The 21,915-nt window shown below is 34.6% G+C and overlaps 1 protein-coding gene across 9 annotated transcripts in view; it reads left to right on the top strand.

Annotated features, from left to right (window-relative positions):
• Positions 1 to 21,915, top strand: part of mmd (mind-meld) — a 158,270-nt gene that overhangs the window by 61,984 nt on the left and 74,371 nt on the right. For all 9 annotated transcript variants that reach the window (XM_065344029.1, XM_065344024.1, XM_065344020.1 and 6 more), the window contains exons 2-3: positions 12,383 to 12,433; positions 13,054 to 13,202. In XM_065344029.1, the coding sequence (XP_065200101.1) occupies positions 12,383 to 12,433; positions 13,054 to 13,202 (200 nt within the window). The remainder of the gene's footprint in view (positions 1 to 12,382; positions 12,434 to 13,053; positions 13,203 to 21,915) is intronic.

The raw sequence follows: 21,915 nt of genomic DNA on the forward strand, positions 1-21,915 counted from the left end.
TTCTTGGAAAATGAGTTGAATTTTCAACACATTTGTACACCATCGACGATTATTGGTAAAATGGAAGTATTTAGCTGCAAAACGAAATTCAATTAATGCGGTATGATAATCCTTTGCTTTGGCGTTAGTTTGTATGCATTGCATGAGGTACTGTTATAACAGTTTAATCTGCACAAAACGGAATTAATAGCCTCTGGCTGGAATTATTTCCCTTTCCTCTCTCTTTATATTTTGTATACCGACGAGCGAGCTTTCCTCACTTTTGTCACCGTATGGTGCGGGTAAGACTGACTAAATCTGACATCGATGAAATTTACATCATGTTCATATTTTACCGCGTGCTATACGAAAAACATTAAATTATTAATCCGTAATTAATGACAGTTAAATGTGAGAAACTTGGCTGGAAGCAAGTAAAGCGTGAAGGTTGTTTTCATGCGTAATACTGAATTTCGATTCGAATTATTTGAAAGTAGCCTATCGTGCTTAGTATCCACGTAGGTACCTACATATTGTAAAGATTAGTTCATTGTTCGTTTAACTCAAAAAATCACTGAGGGTTTCGAGTTGATAATACTATGCATGATTGAATTTCACTCAAGTGTAGTAGGTACTTAGGTACGTATTTTTTTGGCAAGTCTTCGACTTTTCTCCTCAACATTTCAAAATTTTTATTAAGTATTTGTACATACTATTATTTTTAAAAATAATTATTCACTTGAATTTTTCACAAGTTCTTCTTTGAATTTCCAAACATTTTCTGAAGTAGGTAAATGATATTTTCACCAAAAATTTCATACCTAAATTATTATATTCGAATAAAAAATCCATAGTTCTGCATCAAAATGCAATACTTTGAGGTCTTTGAGCGGCAAAGGTAATTTTGAAAAAATTTACCATTTGCAAATAACAAGCACTTATATGCACTTTATAATATTCCCTACATGTAACATCTTATATGTTAAACAGTATAGCGAGTAGATATATCGAGTTTTACTCGAGTATATAAATAAAACGACTATGAAGTGTAACCATTTTTCGAATTTGAAATGCGCGAAAAGCTTGCGAAATCCTCATGAATTATTTATCGTCTCGGACATAGGATAATTTTAAATAAGAAAAAGTCTCAAAGGAAGGCGGGTTAACAACTAAAAAAAAAAAGAAACCTTCACTTTCTGAAACTGGCCTCGCCTGAGGAATAATGTAAGTGGATACATCTGCGTGTTTACGAATAAAAATTTCTTCGTCGTTTTCGCAGCTCGAGTCGGTAGATATTGTACCTACGTAGAAAGACTATAAGTTTTGAGGAAAATTAATGTGAAATCATTCTGGAAACATTTTGAGGCGTTAATTTACGTCATTCTGCGTTAAACGTGAAAAGAAATGGTTTTCACAAAATAAAATGAAAACGAGAAAAATACGCAAAAAATTAAATTAATAGGTAACGAGCTGCGAGTTTTCAAAAAAATATTTTCCAAATGTTATAATATGCTGTAAAATGTGAAAATGAACAATTACTTTGAAAACGGATGTTACAAAAAGCAGGTTTTCCTTTTTTTTTCTTCTTCTTCCCTTTGAATGTAGGCGACTGTTGGCGCGCGAAGAAAATCGTTAAGGATCACAAAAGGAATATCAAATATGGCTGAAGAATGGTAAATAAGTTGTTGGGAAAAGCTTGTCAAACTCAATAGAGCTCTTAAACCACATTAAGGCAAACCGTATTTCTTGCGGTTGACCAACATTTTCAAACTTATTTAATTTGTGAATTACAACGGATTATTTTCAACTTTATGCATTGTATTATTATTATGTCAGTATTTATTATGCACTGATTTTCAAAAGCCAAAGGGGCAACTGCTATGTTAATGGTACGTTTTACGTATTTGCCTTCTTATCTAATATTCAATATCTTTATCTATATTATTCGCAGCCGGAAAATGTTTTCAATAAGGCTTTAAAATTAACATCGCATTGGGGGAAAAAATACTTGCATAGATATTCATTGATATTAAAATAATACTTTCCCTACAGGCCGATAAAAAAAATACCTGCTAATGAAAAAGTCGTTCGTGCGATTTACATACTTACAGCATTTGCTCACTTTTTTCACCTCTCGAGTGTATTAACATCATCGACTAATAAAAGTTCTTTGCCGGGTTTATAAGAACATCATTTGCGTGAAAATTAAGAAAACACGCCGAAAGAATAGCATTGTCGGAAATCTTTGAAAAAGAAAATTGAAAGACAAAATGAGGAAAACGTAAAGAAATGAATGCGAAAGAAGTTTCCGATAAAATTGTAGAAAATTCACAATGTTTAAAATTACGTATCTACTTCTTCCCATTTTGCTTTGAGTCTGGTGCAAAAAATCAAGAAATAGGTGCTGACTAGATTTGATCAGACTAGTTTAGACTTACTCATCCTGAATTGAGGGGAAATGATTGGATCTGATCAAATTTGATCAGATCAGGACATTCCATGGATTCTATTTGATCTGACTAAAACCAGAACTAATCAGAATTGGTTAAATCAAAGTTTTGATTGAATTTTAACAGTTCAGACCTGATCAGATACAATAAGAGAGACCTGATTGGATCTGAAAAGATCTGATCAGACTAGATCAGATTTTATCAGATCATGAAATTCCTCGGATCCAATAACATCTGACCACTTCTAATCTGATCGAAGTGGTACCAGATTAGATCTGTTCAGACCTGATTAGATGTAATTAATATCTCCTGGGAATTCAATTTGATCTGACCAGATCTGATTAAAATCTAATCAGATTTCATCGCTTGTCTCTATAGATGAATAATTTTATTTATTCAGATAAGTGCATATGAAATCGGATTCGTGCATATCATAATTTTACAACGAATTATTCTCAGTCAAGTCAATTCAACTCACGACTGAAAGGAAAATGATTCGATTTGATTAGATCTGATCAAATTAAAATTTTGATTTCCAGCAATTACTTCTCCCAGGTTCGATATGATTTTATCTGCTCAGGTGAACGCAGTCTAACTCATATCTATTCAGACCTGCTCAGTTAAGTCAATTTCCTGCTCCGATCATTGCAATTATTTTTTCCTAAGGAGGAGATTTTCAAAAGTGATAATCGCTGATCACTGAAAAACTTTGTCTATGAAAGAGGAAAAGAAATGCTTTCTAAATCAAGGCCACTTTAGTGCAGAATTATCTGTAGGTACCTACAGAGACAAGCTAAAATATGCACCAACTTGTATGTACGTAGAAGACTGCCTACTACAGGTATAGGCAGGTGAATAATACCATAATGTGAAAAGAATAAGGTATAAAATTAACACTATAAATATTTAAGTATACACCAGCGTAATTTATTAGCCAATTTATTTTCAAGGGGCTTCAATATAACACACGAATACTCCGGTAATGATCATTAATATGCAAACATAGGTAGATAAAGAAATAAAGTATAAAGACCCATCTACAATATTATTTCGGAAATGGTAGGTAGGTAGGTAGGTAGGTAATTATGTGTTGAAGCGTACCATACGAGATTGAAATATCGTATTATTGATTTAATTCGCCATAAAAATATACATAGGTAAAGGTATAGGTGGTACTTGGAAGCGCTAACTGGTAAGTATAATCTTTAATAAATGATTTCAGTACACTATGACGTCGATGTAAACAGATTAAACATAAGGTGAAAATGGCAAGTACGTTACGCTATCCATATAAGCTTAAGGATAGCATATAAAACTTTTCGCTATAATTACTGAAAACAAGAGGTGAGTTAGATAGCATCTTTATTCCCTTCATAAAATAAATACAAACGAGCGGTTGCGACAAAAGGTAGATATTTCAGCATTAAATGCCGAGTAGCTTTATTAAAATGATTTATCATTTTTCAGTAAAGCTGTAGTAAATAGTAAGTAGCGTGCTGGTTTATTTTACACCAGAAAGATGTATGTGTATGTATGTTTGATATATAACGACGTTTTTTATGAACCGAATTAAGTTTTCACTCTGTTAACGGATATTTTTGGTATTGACGTGTAGCTTAGAGGCCTTGCGTATGGAAAACAAAAGGGCCTTAAGACATTTTTGAGCCTATAATATGCGTTGAAATGTCGTGTTAGTCTTAACTTGGTCTTTCATTTACCTGAAAAGTCATCCTTTGGAGCCTACACTTATTATTAGAAAAATACTTTGGTTTTGAAAATTTTTAAGAATACTGTTATGCAAATTGGTTTCTTCCCAAATGTCGTGGTTTTTGAATAATCACTTTTTAGAAGTCGTTATTGAGTCGCTTCAATTTTGAAAATTTTTGTTGTAATGTGAGAATAAGTTCTTGGTTGAGCATGATTTTCTCTATCTGTTGATAAATCATTTCCGAAGTGCTCGTCGTGTGATTTAGCCAGTGAATGTTTTTGATATTCAAGCTATATTGGACTTTTAAGGCTCTAAAAAAAGACTGGAATTTCCCAGCTGTGACCGGATGCTCCAGAACGATTTGAAACCACCTCCAATCGACTCGTCAGCATTTTGAAATTAGGGTACAGAATGAATTGTTCGCAAGTGTCAAAAATCTGCTATAGAGGCTCCATAACTGCTGAAAATGGTTGGGACCTGTGCTCAATAAATTTGATGGGTCACAAATAGTACACATATTATCAAATTTCAGGATTATAGGCCAATTTGATGAAAATTTGATTTTTTTTCTCATTTTCGATCATTCTTCAAAAATTTAACAAAAATCTAAAAATTCTTTCTAGCCCCTGAAATTTTGCCTGGAGATGTAATTTTGTATGCTCTTTCGATCTAGTTGTCCGGTTCAAAAATTTATCAGCTATGTAGTTAGCATACCTTCCTCGCTGTTGGTCGGTTTCATATGATTATGGATTTGATTGAATGTTATTAGCATGAAGTCACTATCAGAGATGATTTTCATCTGCACGAAAAATTCCTATCGCGAATGAAAATCATCTAAAACGCTGATATTTTAAATAGTAATTTTAAATAACATCACAACCATACCATTACAGCTATAATTTGGCTTCTCTTACCTCTTTTGAAAACTAAGTAACTAAAATGCCTACTGAAAATAAAAATGTTTCATGCCGAAGAAAATTCACTTGCGTCAAATGCCAACTGAACAAAATTTCGATGCTAAATGGTTTTCGCGTATTATACGTTAAATCTAGCATGAAATATGCCAAATTGGCAATACTGTCTACGGTTATATTACAAACTATAATGTTGAATTTTGAGAAAACATTAATTTTGCGGCGAAATTCAGCTCGGAAGTCTGTATTCATTCGCATCGTCAATGCCTGAAAAATCACTTTACATTAAAAGTATTATCGTGTTTACATTTTTAAGGTAAAATTTTGAATGGAGCTTTTTATCGAGGAAATAGAAATTTAGCAACGTTGTAAACAAGTCGATAGCATTAGCTATTTGTCGACAAAATTGTTTTCCTTCAAGGTATTTTAAATGTGGAAAAATCCCACGTTTCAAAGGTTGAAAATACAAATATTAGGTCATCGGTACCCTGGGGAAAATCGTCAGATCTGCTCAGTTATTACCTACGTAAGAAGTCATGTCTGCGTTGCAGATGCTGCGAACGTGTATATTTAATCAAGTTTTTAATTTTCTACGAATAATTTTACTCGGTACAAAATAGGCTAGTTAATAAAATACCTATTTAATTTTAAGCCAGATTTTTTTTGTAGGTATTTAGCTCAGATAACTATGTTGGTTTTATCCATAGATCTGATGGTTTCCTCCTGCATTGGGTAGGTACTTGCCTATATTTTCGATGAGCGTGTGAAGATTGAAGGAATTTCAAACTCGCAATGAATATTATGGAAAAGAATACCTACACATAATACTCGCAAAAGTTTCGCCGAAAAATACCTACCTATACTGATTTCATACCCATTAAAAAAATATATACTCATTCAGTCCGCAAATTGCACCCGCTATCTGGAAAAATTACCCCAATTTGTAGTGCAAAAGAGAACGAGAAAAATACGATGTAATTAGTCGGGTGAAAATGGTGCGAAGATGTAAACGCGGTCGTTATGCTATAAAGTGAAAAGCCGAGGGTATTATGATAAACATGTAAAAATCTTGGTATTGAATAAGGAGGGAGGATTGCTCTGTTTATTGAAACATTTCATTTACGAGTATTTTAAAGCTTTCAGTTTGAGTTTTGTTTAGTCCATTTTATATTTAAACTAGGTCGCTCCGCGACCTCGACCCCCTGCTCGCGCACTCGCTTCGCTCGTGCTGCTCGCCCTGGCCCTCGCTCCGCTCAGGCCTCTCGCTCCTTCGGGGCTCGCTTTTTTGACTCAACTCATGCCCCTGCTCCTGCTTATGCAAATCAGTTAAAATGTGTCAATAGCAAATTCTACTCTGGTTCTAAAGTACAATGTTTAAAAAATCAAAGTTTTCAAGAAAAAAATTCAAGTTTGAACAATATTTCTAGGTATCAAGTTCTAAAATGAATTAACGACATTTTCTCCTCAAAAAACTTACGTCTATATCCCAAATATAAAAACCCTACCAGTGGTGGCGTAGCTAAGGGAGGGACGTGACTTGAGCCATTACCCCCCCCCCCCCCGTTAGTGAAAATTAAAAATATTGCATGCGATAATGAACCGTTTTTTCGTTTTTTGGACCCATTTCTTTCAAAAAATTTCCGCCATCACTTCACTTGAGCAGTAATTGCACCTTCATTTCCATTAAATTTTTATACATTGCGAAGGGTTTTCATAAAATTACCTCTAATTTCAATTTTTCATGCCTAAAAATCTGTTTTTGCCCCCTCCCCCCATTGAGAAAATTCTGGCTATACTGTATTGAACACTTCCCCATCTTTACTTTTGACTTTTTTACGAACAATGTTCCACTAAACATTTCCAATTGTGCTGTTAAAAAAAATTCCAACCCAAAAATGATCTCAAGTGCAGAACGTCCTCTCCTTATTATTTTAACAGACACTACATTCCAGTTTTTAAAAAATAAAATACTACTGAGCTGCTCCACAGCCCCAACCCTCAGCTCGCGCCTCGGTAAATATGGCACATTTACAAACCATCACAGCTCGGACTACTCGCCTTTTACCCCCGCAAAAAAATAAATGAAAATATTTCTCTTGAAAATTCAAAAATTCAAAATCCCTAAAAAAAACTCCAAATGATTTCCACGAAGCGAAAAATCTCTCTACGCGGGAGACATCCCCGCATCTGGCAACCCTGGCGTTCTAGCCATGCTCGTTCCTTACATATACAACCCTGAAAAGAAACCAGTTGGTGTAGTAGCTCCGCCCACAACGAAGCAACGTAACAGCGCGTTCAGTTGAAACGCTATTTTTATAGTGTTTTTCTGATTTTTTGGACCTTAAATTTTAAAATTTTTTTTCCAAAATATTATTTGACATATCTAGAGTGCAAAAGGAATCGATTAAAAAAAAATCATGAAAAAAGGTTCATTGGGAGAGGCTGGGCGATTGGAAGTATGTTTTTTTTCAAAGATCTTTTAATATATATAGATTCCTTAATGAAGCGGAAGTTGAACAATATATTATAATTTGAGTTTGGAACATTCGATTTCGGTTCTTTGAAATTAAACGACGCGAAACTCGCTTCCATTTCTTTCGCTACTTAAAATACCTATAAATCTTGGCAAAATTACTTCCGCAGTTAAATTTCACGTATTGATTATGCCTGCGAGAAAAGCGTAAGCATTCTACGTAAACCATTTTGCTCGCCGAAATATCAAGCCAGCTAAGTTTATCGCGTGGTGTTTTTTTTCTCTCTTGATTTTTTCTTGATCGAACGTTGCTAAGTTTTCTAATATGCCTAGGATTTATACGTACTACGTATCATAGCATCGTGAATTAATTTTTTTCTCTCAAGTTTACGTTCGAGAGTATATACTTGCCTACACTTCTAAACCTAAAAATATAAGCTTTTAAGGTGAATTAAAAGTCAATAGGTTGTTTAAAAATTTTGCTTCGTTGAAAAATTGATTCGATAGTTGGCTAACGCTCAGATTATTTCGAAATTTCTTGTTGCGAGGAATATTTTTAAATCGTCGTATTCGGTTTAAATAGGATCAGCGTTTCTATAGGTAGGTACAGAGGTTGGGACCCGAGTTTTTCACCGGTGTGTATGCGAGCTTCGTCTAGGGAGTAGGTGAAAAGGTTATACGTGCATACAAAAGTGCCACACTGTTCGTTTTTTACACATTTTTTTACACGTAGAAAACCGATACGAAATAACAAGCAAGTTTTTTTCCCCACCCGGTCTCATTGATAGTAGGTATAATTTATTTGTTTCTACGTTTGTGATTATTTAATTTAGAAAAGAATTCTCCGCTGAATTGACTTTCATATTTGTTCGAGTTTGAAATTCGCGCGCTCGTCGATAAAGAAAATGTCGTCGCATTCATCGCTATACTCAATCCACTCTTCTTAGTAATTGAAATTTTAATCGAAAAACTTGTTCAGTGTTGCGCAAATACCTAAATTTTATTTATAAAAATTAGCACTTTTTACATCTTTTTCATTTCACTCTCCCTTCGAGTTCGACTGTTGTTGAAATTTTCAACAATGTTGTTTAATGGGTGTGCTTAAACAAGATTTACTTATCTATCTGTTTGCCTTTTTAAAGAATTAACAACACGAGGCGAATGGAATCGATTTTTATTCGATGCAGATATTTAACAGGCGTAGACGTTGCGAGTGATTTCTTCTTCGAAATGTGTTAAGAGTTTTGGATTGAAAATCGACCAACGAAAATGTTGTTGTAATGATTTGTTTTTTTTTTCAATTGACTCGGGTAATTATTACCTCAGTATTACCTATCTATTTTATTAATAAAATGTTGGAAATCATATTAATTTGCTATTTGCAAAGAAATACCTATCCAAAAAAAATCGAGGCCAACTGTCCTCTTCGAGCAAAGTTTTTAAATCATGAATATGTTTTTTTATTTCAAACGTGATTAAGATTATGAAATGTCTTTGACAAAGCTATGGGATTTTTTTCAATTTTTAGAAATTTGACAGAATGTGTAATGCAATTTAAGAAACTCGGCGAATTTCTTTTTGTCTTCAAAAGTTTGGCAAAATGTCAGAACGCCATTTTTGAGAGTTTGACATAATTTTAATAATTTATTGACTTTTTCCCAAGTTCCCAAAGGCCAAAACTAGACTTGATATCTAAAAGTTTACCCAAATGTATTAGTTCTCAGAATATGGATCATTTTTTTCAAAGTTCTTCAAAGTCAGACAAAATCAAAATACTAGTAATTGGTCCAATTTTTCTCGAGTTTTTGAAAGTCTAACCCAATATTAAAAACTCAACAATGTTGTCTTCAAGTTTCCAAATTGCAGAATCACGCTGACCAGTGCCCAGTAATCTACATACCAAAAATTACTTATACCTACAAGTAAAAACATAGGTATCCGTGATTTGAGACTTTATTCGGATGGAGAGATGACTATAGCCTTACTTTCCCCCAGGTTTTTGTAATTTATAATTGAAGACGTCATAACAAAAAGGACATATGTGAAAAAGTTGTACTTTGAGAAAGAGCTGTTTGAAAGTTTGTGTGCTTGTGAAGAGTGTACTGCATTCAGTAAAATTATAGTACAATCCCTGTACTATAATTTTACTGAATGTGGTACACTCTTCACAAGCGCACCAACTTTCAAAGAGCTTTTTCTCAAAATACAACTTTTCACATATATCCTTTTTGCTATGACGTCTTCAATTCACTAAAACTACTAAAAGTCGAGTCAAGCCACTAGTTATTCACTCTAGAAATTATAAGTAGGTAATTTACCAAAAGTTCAAGTAATTTATCAAAATTTACCAACCAAAAATTACCACAAGTTTAGCAAAAAACAACTAACAGTAATTTACAAAAAAAATTGGGTAATTTACCAAAAAGTTACCAGTACTTACCAAAAATAACCAGTAATTTACCCAAAAAATAACCAGTAATTTACCCAAAAAATTACCAGTAATTTACCAAAAAATTGTCAGTGATTTACCAAAAAATTACCAGTAATTTACCGAAAAATTACAAGTAATTCACCCAAAAAATCACCAGTAATTCACCAAAAAATGACTATTAATTTACCAAAAAATTACTAGTGATTTACCAAAAAATTGTCAGTGATTTACCAAAAAATTACCAGTAATTTACCGAAAAATTACAAGTAATTCACCCAAAAAATCACCAGTAATTCACCAAAAAATGACCATTAATTTACCAAAAAATTACTAGTGATTTACCAAAAAAATACCAGTTATTTACCAAAAAATTACCAGTTATTTACCAAAAAGTTGTCAATAATTCACCAAAAAAATTACCAGTAATTTACCAAAAATCACCAGTACCTAATTGCTAAAAGCTAAAAATAACCAGTAAATACCAAATTCACAAAAAATCACCAGTAAAAGTAATTTACCAAAAACAGCTTATCTGCAGTGTATTTTTGAGCAACGCAGTTATGAAAATCTAGCTGAATGTTGAAAGTGAAATGATGAGCGAATTCCGACAGTGACAATGAGCCACTGGGTGAAAGTTTTCAAGCTTGAATGGTGCCTAGCTAAAAGCTAGTGAAGAGCTCTGTTTTTTACAGCTTTTTTTCAAATTTGATTGTGTGTTCCGAATAAGTGAATATCAATTTTTTTTTAAACATAATAATAATAATAACTTTGATCAAAAATTAATTTCTTTTTCAATTGCCGAAAACTGAAATTATACAGCTGAAAGCTAAATAAAAATATACGGTACCTATCTAAAAACCATAATGTTACAAAAATAATTCAAGATACCTAGTTATTTATATTACGCTTACCTACCGACCTACTTTTTTTTAATATTGGAAATTGATCAATATTCACTAAAAATTTGAATTTGAAACGCAAAAAAACAAAAAAAAACGCAACAGATTCTTAAGAATCCATCTATATACGTAGACATCCTGTAATACCCATTTTATCGAAAAGTAAAAATCTTCTCTCGGTACCAGGTCAAAGTATTCGTAAAAATCACCAAACACAGCATAGGTCTATGCTCACACCGTACCATAAATTTTTCTTATTGAAATCAAACTGAGACAGCAAAACGCATTTCGAGACCACACGGAGAATTTTTTTGTTTAAAAATTTCAAAACAAGAGATTTATTGTTGCGTAAAATGGAAACTTTGAAAGCTTTCGTTTGTGTTTTGTTTGCTCCAACAAAGATTAGAAAACTGTAACAAAAACACGTGCATTTTATGACGAGTAGGTGAATGTTTATTAGTTTGCGTGTGTTTCCTTTTTCTCCATACTGCACCTGTATTATTATTCATGAAACGGGATGTAAAATCGTGCAAATGAGCTAGGGTATTACTGAAATCATGTTTGGCGAAAATATTACCCATCTAATGCATAGGTAGGGTAGGTAAATTATGGAATTTTTTTCTTCTCTGAACAACCTAAACGGTGAGAATTGTTTGATATAGTACGAGTGGGTATTTTAATGCAAAAGTGTACCCAACTATTTACTACACCAGACACCTAGATCTCTACCTCTATATCGTTGAAATTATTCTTTTTTAGCGCGTTTTATACGCTCGCCAGTGTACACCACCTGCCCATATGAAATTTGAAAGTGATGAAACAAAACATGCTTCGAATAAACGAGAGAAAAAAAACGTAAAGAAAACTATTCTCGTTCTCTACCCTTCGTCTTCCACCAATATCAATTCGATATAAATGGAAAAAACAAGTTTCATAAAAATTATAAAGACACGTAAAGCAAGGGTACCACCCTGAGTAGTTCGCGTTTATCGCGTTTACCTAAGTGTAGGTAGTTATTTTATAAAACTCATTTTCTAAAAATGTTTGAAATTACTTTCGCTTTACTCGGTAACTCAATACTGTTCTTCTTTTACACATTTTGAATCATTTGTTAATATATTAAAAAAATGGTGTTAGCACAATGCAGAAATCGTTTGTGGAAAATAGGTACGAGGTACTAATTTAACGTTCGTGTTCAACACAATATATCAGACGTACTTATATACTTACTTACTTACTTACTTACTAATACCTATAAGGTTTGTAAATTACTCGACTATATTTCGTTCCATTCAAAAAGGAGTACCCATTTCTTAAATGCGGGCGAGTTTCTTTGTTAAATTGGATACATAGAGTAGCTAGGTACCATACCATAGTACCTACTTCACATTTCTTAATCTTTTAGTGTCTGATGATTCCGCCAATCGTACCTATATTACTTAATCTCTTTGATCTTCAGGTTTTCGTATTTGCGTTTCGTGTATAATTATGTACCTACTAAGCGGTTTTTATTATTTTTATGTTGCAGAAACGGATTACATTATTGATGAAACGTACTGGAATGATGAAAGTCCGGCTGGTAAGTATTTTATCCACGTTATATTCCAACTAGCTACGTACCACCGCTTTTTGAAAACAGACTTTTGACATGGGTTAATAAAAGAGTACCTATCTTTCGACATTTTGTAACAATTTTTGAAAAAACTGAACTTTCCCCAAAAATTCAACATTTTTCACTCATGTTAAAATTGGTCCATTAGTTTATTCAATTGTTGAATAATTTTGGAAACCTTCAATTTTCTGTTTGGGCAGTTCAAATTTTTTCAAAAGCTTCCCATGCTTAGTTGAAAAAACTTGTGAAAGTGAGTGTGAGAGAATACGTATTTAACCATAATTCGTACTTACATTAAGGTATACTTTTCCATTTAAAAATGATACGAGAAAGCAATACAGTATAATAGTGTGTATTCTAACTCCACGGAAGTTTTCTCAACTGCAACAGCAGCGAGTAAAACAGTAACAAAATTCAATTTGACATTTCTGCACACTTTTTAGTAGATATACGTGGCATTTTTATTCGCCGAAAACATATCGAATTATGGCTGCGCGAATTGCGTTATTGTAAAATTTGGCTTTACTTTATTCGTATTTTGTGACATGTTGAAAAGGCATATTTGATTAAATTGTTTTCCATTGCAGGAGAAGTGGAAAAATTACTTCACGATTTTCCACAAAACCAAGAGCTAGTACGCAATATAGGAGCTAGTTATTACCAAATAATTTATCCAACTCAGCTCCGACGCCACGAGAAAATGGGAATTTCAACCAGAGAAACAGCTCCGACAAAGGTAAGCGTAACGATCAATAAAGAACGTAGAAATGATGAGAGGAATCGGTAAAAAAAAAAAACTTTTTCCAGTTTACTTGCTTCGACAAGTTTATCACTCGTGTTAAATTTTTTTTCGTCGTTTTTTCCATGCACAAAATTCTAATCAATGAAAGCAGGCTGCGTTTTAAAAATAACTCAACGGATTTTTTTCTATCGATATCGTGGGTTCGAGTTTAAAAAGCTATATTTATTTTTCGAATTATTTTATTTTTAAAAATTAATTTACCTACCGTCGTACCGTGTTTAAATATGTATTTATATTTGGACTATAAAGCTGATTGTGTTAGATCGATTTTTTCAATCAAGCATCGGCGTTAGTTTGGCCTCAAAAAAACTTAGGTAGGTACCTACTCCGTTTAAAAGTTGATTTATTTATGAAGTAACGAACCAACAACAACAATTATACTGATCTAGAGATGTTTTGAAATATTTACTCGAGCAATCAAAACTCGCAGATTATTTTATATGCAATACGTAAGCCTAGTTTACTTAGTACTTCTTGGAAAAATTTTTAAGCAGGATACTTAATTACAAAATTCTTTACCTTTTTTTTCGTTTCAAACCATTAAAACGAAATTTATGTGCAGCCTACGTTACATCTGATGTATTTCTTCTTAAAAGTTAGACGCTCTGTAGTTCTAATGTTGATAGTTTCCACTTGTTTCGAACACTTGAACAGACAGTGCATATTTACTACACTATACATGCTGCTTTGGAATTTTGCTTCCTATTTCTTGAAGAAACCATTTCAATGATTATACTCACAAATGTACCCTATGGTAAATGATTGACATCAGATTACTCGTATTTTATATTTTTAAACTGTCTGTCAACATACGTTATTGAGTTTTCATGATAGTGCAAGAAAGAGTTTTTCAGTCAGTGTTTTCATTCGAGATTATTTCGTACCTAATATGTATGGTTTCATGCAATTCAATATTTGAAGTTATTTTGAAGATGATGGAGAGAGTCAGAGAGTCTGCTTATTTTGTAATTTTGTATGCGAAACAGGGAAGTAACGCAAAGGCAAAGGTAAAGGCAAAGGCTAGGTGAGGAGCTTGTTTTGCAAGGCTGTAGTGAAAAAATGTCAGAAAGTGGTATATGAAGGTAAACAAAGAATTTGAGAAAAGTTAAAGAAAGGAATAAAATGTAAAAGAAATCAATTGAAAATGAATAAACAGTAGAAATCAACATCTATAACTACTTACCTATAAAACTTTTACTAAAAATAATAATGATAAATCGCACAACACTGCGCATAAAATCCCATGTATGTAGTAAGTAGGTAGCTAGGTACTCAATAAATTTTATGTACATAAATTGTCAGCTTGATACACTTGCATTTTGAAGTCTACTATTTTAATTCATCAGATTGGAAAAATGCATAATATAAAGTTGTAAAACGTACACGTATAGAAGCTAGCTACGTATACTGTGGTTAAAGAGTGCATTGTTCATATTTCCAGAATTTGTAGGCAGAGACAACAGACCCATACACATTGTATACAGCCAGCTCGTGTACATATAGATACACAGCGCCTCTACGAGCGTAGGGTATTATACTTGCCGCAATTCATCTATCACATGCAGCTTTACTGATGTATTTATGCATCGCGGCTTCAGCCGGATGATGAAGAGAATGGCCGGATAACAGGGAGAGAATTTGCATGACCGGATTATAAGGTTTGGCGGATAATCGGAAGTCTACCGTTGTATTTAAAAAATTAACGTTCAATTTGAGGTACTGAAAACAAATGGGGTTACGGATACAGCTAGACGAGACGCGTGGTTGCGGCGAAAGGGACCTTAATTAAAGGGCGAAAAAAACGAGACTGAAAAATGTTGCTAGTATTGAAGAGTCTTTGTTTTATGTGTGGTTTTTTTGTTGTCTTTTATTGATGAAGAAATGGGCTGGAAAACCTTGAATTGATCTAGGCAAAATTAACATAGAATATATGCTCGGTCATGCTAAAAAAATCTTGTGAAACGTGAAACGAAACAAAAATATTGCAGTAGGTAAATTTTAGTGATAGGTATGCTTCATCTTCAACCATCATTGTCAATGTTGTTTCAAAGGTCCCAGTTAAAAATAAATCATCACAAAAAATCGAATTTTGCATCAGTTGATTTTTTTTCAAATATTTGTACATAATAAAGTGTTTGATCTTGAGTGATCAATCAGTGTTGCAAATAATCAAAAATCAAATCGTTCTAATTTTTTAAATCCTTTATTTGGGTCCTAATCACGTGATCACAGTCGAGTATTCGTACAAAATCAAAAAGAAAAGATTGCTATTACTTTATTTTTGAAAATCTAGAAAAAATAACTGAGTAGGTAGGAATCAACTTGAACTGATACATTTGACATTAACCGATAAAGTGCATTTTTAAAGTCTCCATTAATTAAAATTTTTGGTATCGAAGTTGATTTTGGGATTTTTAGCAAATCTTTGAAATTTGAAAAGCTGCTGGGTCATTCTAAGACAAATCGGCGGATTTTTGCACGAGGGGTCTTCGATTTTTTTCAAAATAAGATCATGTATAGACTATAGAGGTCATCAAACGATAGAGAATGATGCAAACCGGACATTTTTTCAATTTTTTTTGGTGGAGCGTGAGACTTCAAAGTTTTCCAAAACGACCGAAAATGGAAAATTTCAGTTGCAAATTGCTCCGATTGTACGTTGGATAGAATTTTGAACTTTAAAAAAAAATTGTAGTACTTCGAGAGGGGTACATTTCCCCCTACCCACCCATTTTGAGAGGGGCGGTAAAAAGCACCTAGAAGGATAGTGCTAGGTTAGTGCTGGTTAATGCACGCATCCCCGACGTTAGTGCACGCCCCCTTCACCCCCATTTTTTAAAAAATATGTGGGGGGGTACAGGGAAACGTGGTACCCCCCCATTCGCGGAAGGGGGTTAAAAACCACCTAGAAGGTTAGTGCTAGGTTAGTGCTGGTTAGTGCACGCATCCTCGACGTTAGTGCACGCCCCCTTCACCCCCATTTTTTAAAAAACATGTGGGGGGGTACAGGGAAACGTGGTACCCACCCATTCACGGAAGGGGGTTAAAAACCACCTAGAAGGTTAGTGCTAGGTTAGTGCTGGATAGTGCACGCATTCCCGACGTTAGTGCACGCCCCCTTCACCCCCATTTTTTAAAAAATATGTGGGGGGGTACGGAGAAATGATTTACGAAAAAAGGGGAAGAACGTCGTTGAAATGGTTGAAACCCACATAGTTCGACTCAGTTTCGTTAGTGCTGGTTAGTGCACACACCTACACAATCACTCCTCCCCCTCTCCTCTAACTTCCCCTCACCCTCACTATTACACGAAATGTTGGCATCTGGAAAAATGTGTGCTGTGTAAATATCGATGCTTCATTGTCTGTAAAACCACATACTTACGAGTAGGTATACCATAAGTTTCAATCAGTACAGATTCAATTTTGACTTCTTTATTACAGATACCCTATAAGAGGGCTAAAATTATTTTTTCGGCAAAAAGTTCAACTGGGATATTCTGAAACATCACTCAAAAAAAAATTTCCACCATTCCCGTACGTACCTACCTACTCGACAACTCATTTTTTGAAATAAGTTCAAAACTAGATTTTTTACCAGAGACTAAGAGAGAGGAAACATTTAAAAAAAAAAAAAAAGTTCAATTTGGAAAGTTCATGCATCATTCAACCACTAAAAACAGTAGAAAATTAAACAACTTCTTGAAAATCCCACTTCGAGCCAATGGGCAGTGGGCGCGCACCCTTCCCCCTCCCGCCCGCCCTTATGGGGCGAATAAATTGACAATATGCGTATCGTTTTCATATGAATTGAACCCGCTAAACCACGAATATGAAATTGGATTTGTAGTTGCATCCCCCTAAGGAGTTTCTTCGAATGTAGCTTTTATATGTAGAAGGGTTAAAAATGACTTCATATTATTTGTGGATATACTGAAAGATATCATTCAGAAGACTGAAGAAATATTTTGGAACGCACGTGTGTCCAATGCTTTGGTGATTATTGCCAATTTTGAAAAATTGAAAAAATTCCTTAATTTTTGGCAAATTTTCTCGAATTTTTAAAATCAGAAGCTTTGGCATTGTGTAATTGCGTGCGCTAAGCTCTATAACCAACACTAATAAAAATGAATCGAATTAATTGGATGCTTCAATAATTTTTTACACGTATTTCGTAAATCATTCCTCATGATTCACCCCACATTTTTTTTTTCAAAAAAGTGAGAGGGTGGCTGCACTAACGTCAGAAATACGCAGCTTCACTAACCTTCGCTAACGTGGACAATCAATCTATGTGGGTTTCATTCAGTTTCATGTCATGAGTGGGGGAGCCGTTTCAGGGGACCCACCCAATGATTCTTTCATTTAGTGTATTTGGCATCATTAATGCAAAATATTTGCGAAGAATCCCACTGAACACGAATATGAAGTCATTTTTAACCCTTCTATAAAAGCTACATTCGAAGAAACTCCTTAGGGGGATGCAACTACAAATCCAATTTCATATTCGTGTTTAGCAGGTTCAATTCATATGAAAACGATACTCATATTGTCAATTTATTCGCCCCATAAGGGAGGGTGGGGGTGAGGGGTGCGCGCCCACTGCCCATTGGCTCGAAATGGGATTTTCAAGAAGTTGTTTAATTTTCTACTGTTTTTAGTGGTTGAATGATGCATGACCTTTCCAAATTGAACTTTTTTTTTTTAATGTTTCCTCTCTCTTAGTCTCTGGTAAAAAATCTAGTTTGAACTTATTTCAAAAAATGAGTTGTCGAGTAGGTAGGTACGTACGAGAATGTGATTCGGCTTGAAAGGTGAAAAGTTTTTTTTGAGTGATGTTTCAGAATATCCCAGTTGAACTTTTTGCCGAAAAAATAATTTTAGCCCTCTTATAGGGTATCTGTAATAAAGAAGTCAAAATTGAATCTGTACTGATTGAAACTTATGGTATACCTACTCGTAAGTATGTGGTTTTACAGACAATGAAGCATCGATATTTACACAGCACACATTTTTCCAGATGCCAACATTTCGTGTAATAGTGAGGGTGAGGGGAAGTTAGAGGAGAGGGGGAGGAGTGATTGTGTAGGTGTGTGCACTAACCAGCACTAACGAAACTGAGTCGAACTATGTGGGTTTCAACCATTTCAACGACGTTCTTCCCCTTTTTTCGTAAATCATTTCTCCGTACCCCCCCACATATTTTTTAAAAAATGGGGGTGAAGGGGGCGTGCACTAACGTCGGGAATGCGTGCACTATCCAGCACTAACCTAGCACTAACCTTCTAGGTGGTTTTTAACCCCCTTCCGTGAATGGGTGGGTACCACGTTTCCCTGTACCCCCCCACATGTTTTTTAAAAAATGGGGGTGAAGGGGGCGTGCACTAACGTCGAGGATGCGTGCACTAACCAGCACTAACCTAGCACTAACCTTCTAGGTGGTTTTTAACCCCCTTCCGCGAATGGGGGGGTACCACGTTTCCCTGTACCCCCCCACATATTTTTTAAAAAATGGGGGTGAAGGGGGCGTGCACTAACGTCGGGGATGCGTGCACTAACCAGCACTAACCTAGCACTATCCTTCTAGGTGCTTTTTACCGCCCCTCTCAAAATGGGTGGGTAGGGGGAAATGTACCCCTTTGGGAGGGTAATCGACGAATGATGTCAAAATCGGTGTTGCCACTTTTAAAAACCTAAAAAAATGGATTTAAAAACTTATAATGATCTTGGGGAGTAAAAATTCTGAAAAAATTCTCAGTTTTAGTCCTTTTTATGTAGAATAACTAGGGGGCTCCGCCCCCTGACCGCTTCGCGGCCCAACCAACCATTCCTTAATTCCCCCTCCCTTTTACTCTGATCAGCTATGCTCTAAAACACGCGCTCACATTCTCATTTTTTCAGCACAACAAAACATACCTACACTGCGTCAAAAATGCTATTGTCTAACAAAAAACAATTTTATGACATAGGTATAAATTCATGCAGTGTACCATTAAAAAATAACAATTTATTTTTCAAGCATAATTTACAAATCAAAGATATCCAAGTATAAGCTTTCAGTAAAGAAACATCTTAAAAATCTAAAAAAAAATTTCCTAACCTCAAACACCTATGTTCTCACTCAAAATTTCGTTTAAATTGTATTTTTTTTTAAATACAAAAAATTAAAAAACAATTTTTTCCAAGAGTTTTACAATTCTGAGTATTTATAACTTTTTTTCCATCGCTCAGATAACTGTCAAACGTACCTAATTTTGTAGAGAATTTTACTTTCCTTACATTTTTTTTCTTCCTTTATAAAAACAAAAAAAATCAGTGCATTTCGTTGTGACGTCAGCTCTAACATGCTTGAATGTAAGGCTCACCACTACAAATACAGTACAAATTCCACCACTCGAACATTTTCAGTGTATTTCAACTCTCACTACCACAAACATACAGCGTCTTGTAAACGTCTTGTAAACGCCTTACTAACACTTCTCCGACTTTTGAGTCCGTTTGCTCGTCCACTACCTGCGAATCCGAGAGTTATTGATAGGAGGGTGGGTAGAAGCACTGCCACAAACACAGATTTCTAAAAGCAGGAACCTAAAAAATGAATATTTTTGCATTTTTGAAATATTTCACCAATATGTAGATGGACATGTGAAAAAATCTCCCCTCCACCCGCCTCCAATTTTAGTTGAAAGCTTATAAAGAAGTGATGAAGTATTCGTTTCTCTATTTCATTTGAAAAACCAGTTAGATGTGATGAGATATAATTACGAGTAGATCATAAGAATGTCCGAATCTGATCTGATCAAACAGTTCTTAACTGGTTTGATTAAATTTAAATGTAAGATCTACTCTTATATGGTAATTTTTGTGATCTGATCAGACTCAATCTTTTCTAGCTGGAAAAACAAAGCGTTTTATAGAAAAAAAAAAACGTCGAAAATTCACTAAAGCAACTTTTTTGATTTTTAGTAAGTCCTCAAAAATTCAAAAATGAACTCAAGCGCCCAAAACCTTACGAATAACCGCATTCAAAACCTATTGTGGTTACTTTACTTTATTTACCACCAAACCTTAACCTGTACAAATTTCAATTTTGCGGTTTTATGTACGAGGAGCACTAAAACAAGATGAAACCACCCGTATCTTTTAATCAAATTTTTGTAAAAAGGTAGCAAAAATGATGAAATTTTTCACTATTTAAAATAATCCCGATTGGCACATTTCTGGTGATATCTGACTACTCATTTCTGCAGTCAGAAATTGCCGTTTTGACAGTCAGTTTCGCAGTCTGACTACAATCAACCAATCAGAAACGAGTATTTTTTTGATATTCCAAGATGGCACTGACTTGTCAGAAAACTGAGTGGAGATACACACTCAGAACCACAGTCAGATATTGCCGTTTTGGCAGTCAGAAAATACACATTTTAATTATTTCATTAAACATTGGTCATTACAAATTGACTCAAAAGTGATTTAAACATGTTTAATATCCATTCCTCTTCCTTCCAAATGCAAGTTGATGCTACACGATGCAAATATGTTAATAAATTTGCCTACCCAGTTTGCCGTAAATGTGCAGTTTCTTCCCTTTCAAATCCAGTTGGCATCGTTTAATGAGGACCAAACAAGCGCGACTCCTTAAAATCATTCACTCAAATTAAAAAATATTATCAATGATTATAAAATAAGTCGATATGTCTAATGAATGCCTGGCGTTAGCCGAGTCAAAAGTGACATAACTACCTATAGGTATTTGTAATTTAAATGCTGGTTGAGATGGGAAAAGAGAATAATTGAAATTTTCCAATATTTCAGTCGTGATTTGCGGGTGACAAAAGAGTAGAAAAAGAACGGAGACTTTTCGATACACGCCAGACCAGGTTTCTGTAGCGATATACGAGTGAAACTTGGTGCGGCGTGATTCTCGAGCTCGACGAGTATTAATTGAAATTTCATCGAAACGCGAAAAACGCCCGGCATTGGCATCGGTACTGGTGAATTAAAACAAAAATAACGTCATACTAATATAAAGTTTTTGGTAAATTATTTTTCGTGTCAGCCGTACGGAAATAAACTTGACGTAATATCTGAAAAGGAGCGACGTTAAAAATATATATTTATGTTAGAAATTGGTGAACTGGAAAAGTGAAAGTTGACGTTGCATGCCTTTGGGACGTAAATCTGTTTTCGATGCATAATGGTAAGACGATGTCCCACGCCTTTTTTCAAATTCAACCAGGGCCTTCCGCGTTTTCTCTTATAAATGTCAAAAGGTTGACACATCTAGCAACAAAAAAAATTTCTTTTTTTTTGCATGTGTGTGCGGTGTAGTTGGAGGGTCGTTACATTAGGCTGCATGTTGATACGCGACCTCACGGACGCTACATGGCACCTTCTGGCTTCTGCGGCTTTATTTGTAGTACGCGTTGCAAAGGTTACGGCCGTTATACACTCCTCGCGTACGAGTATACACAGCACACAACACATACAGAGTTTTATACCGCAACTCCGCATGCCTGTATCATCGTGTTCAAGCGCCCGAAACCGTACACTCTTATCAACATCCTACGGGCAATTTCGCAATAATTATTCCGAACGTCGCACTCGTTTCTCAAATAGCGGCGACATATTTGTAATGAGATTTTATG

This window comes from Planococcus citri, chromosome 1, assembly GCF_950023065.1.
Source record: "Planococcus citri chromosome 1, ihPlaCitr1.1, whole genome shotgun sequence".
Taxonomy (NCBI): Eukaryota; Metazoa; Arthropoda; class Insecta; order Hemiptera; family Pseudococcidae; genus Planococcus; species Planococcus citri.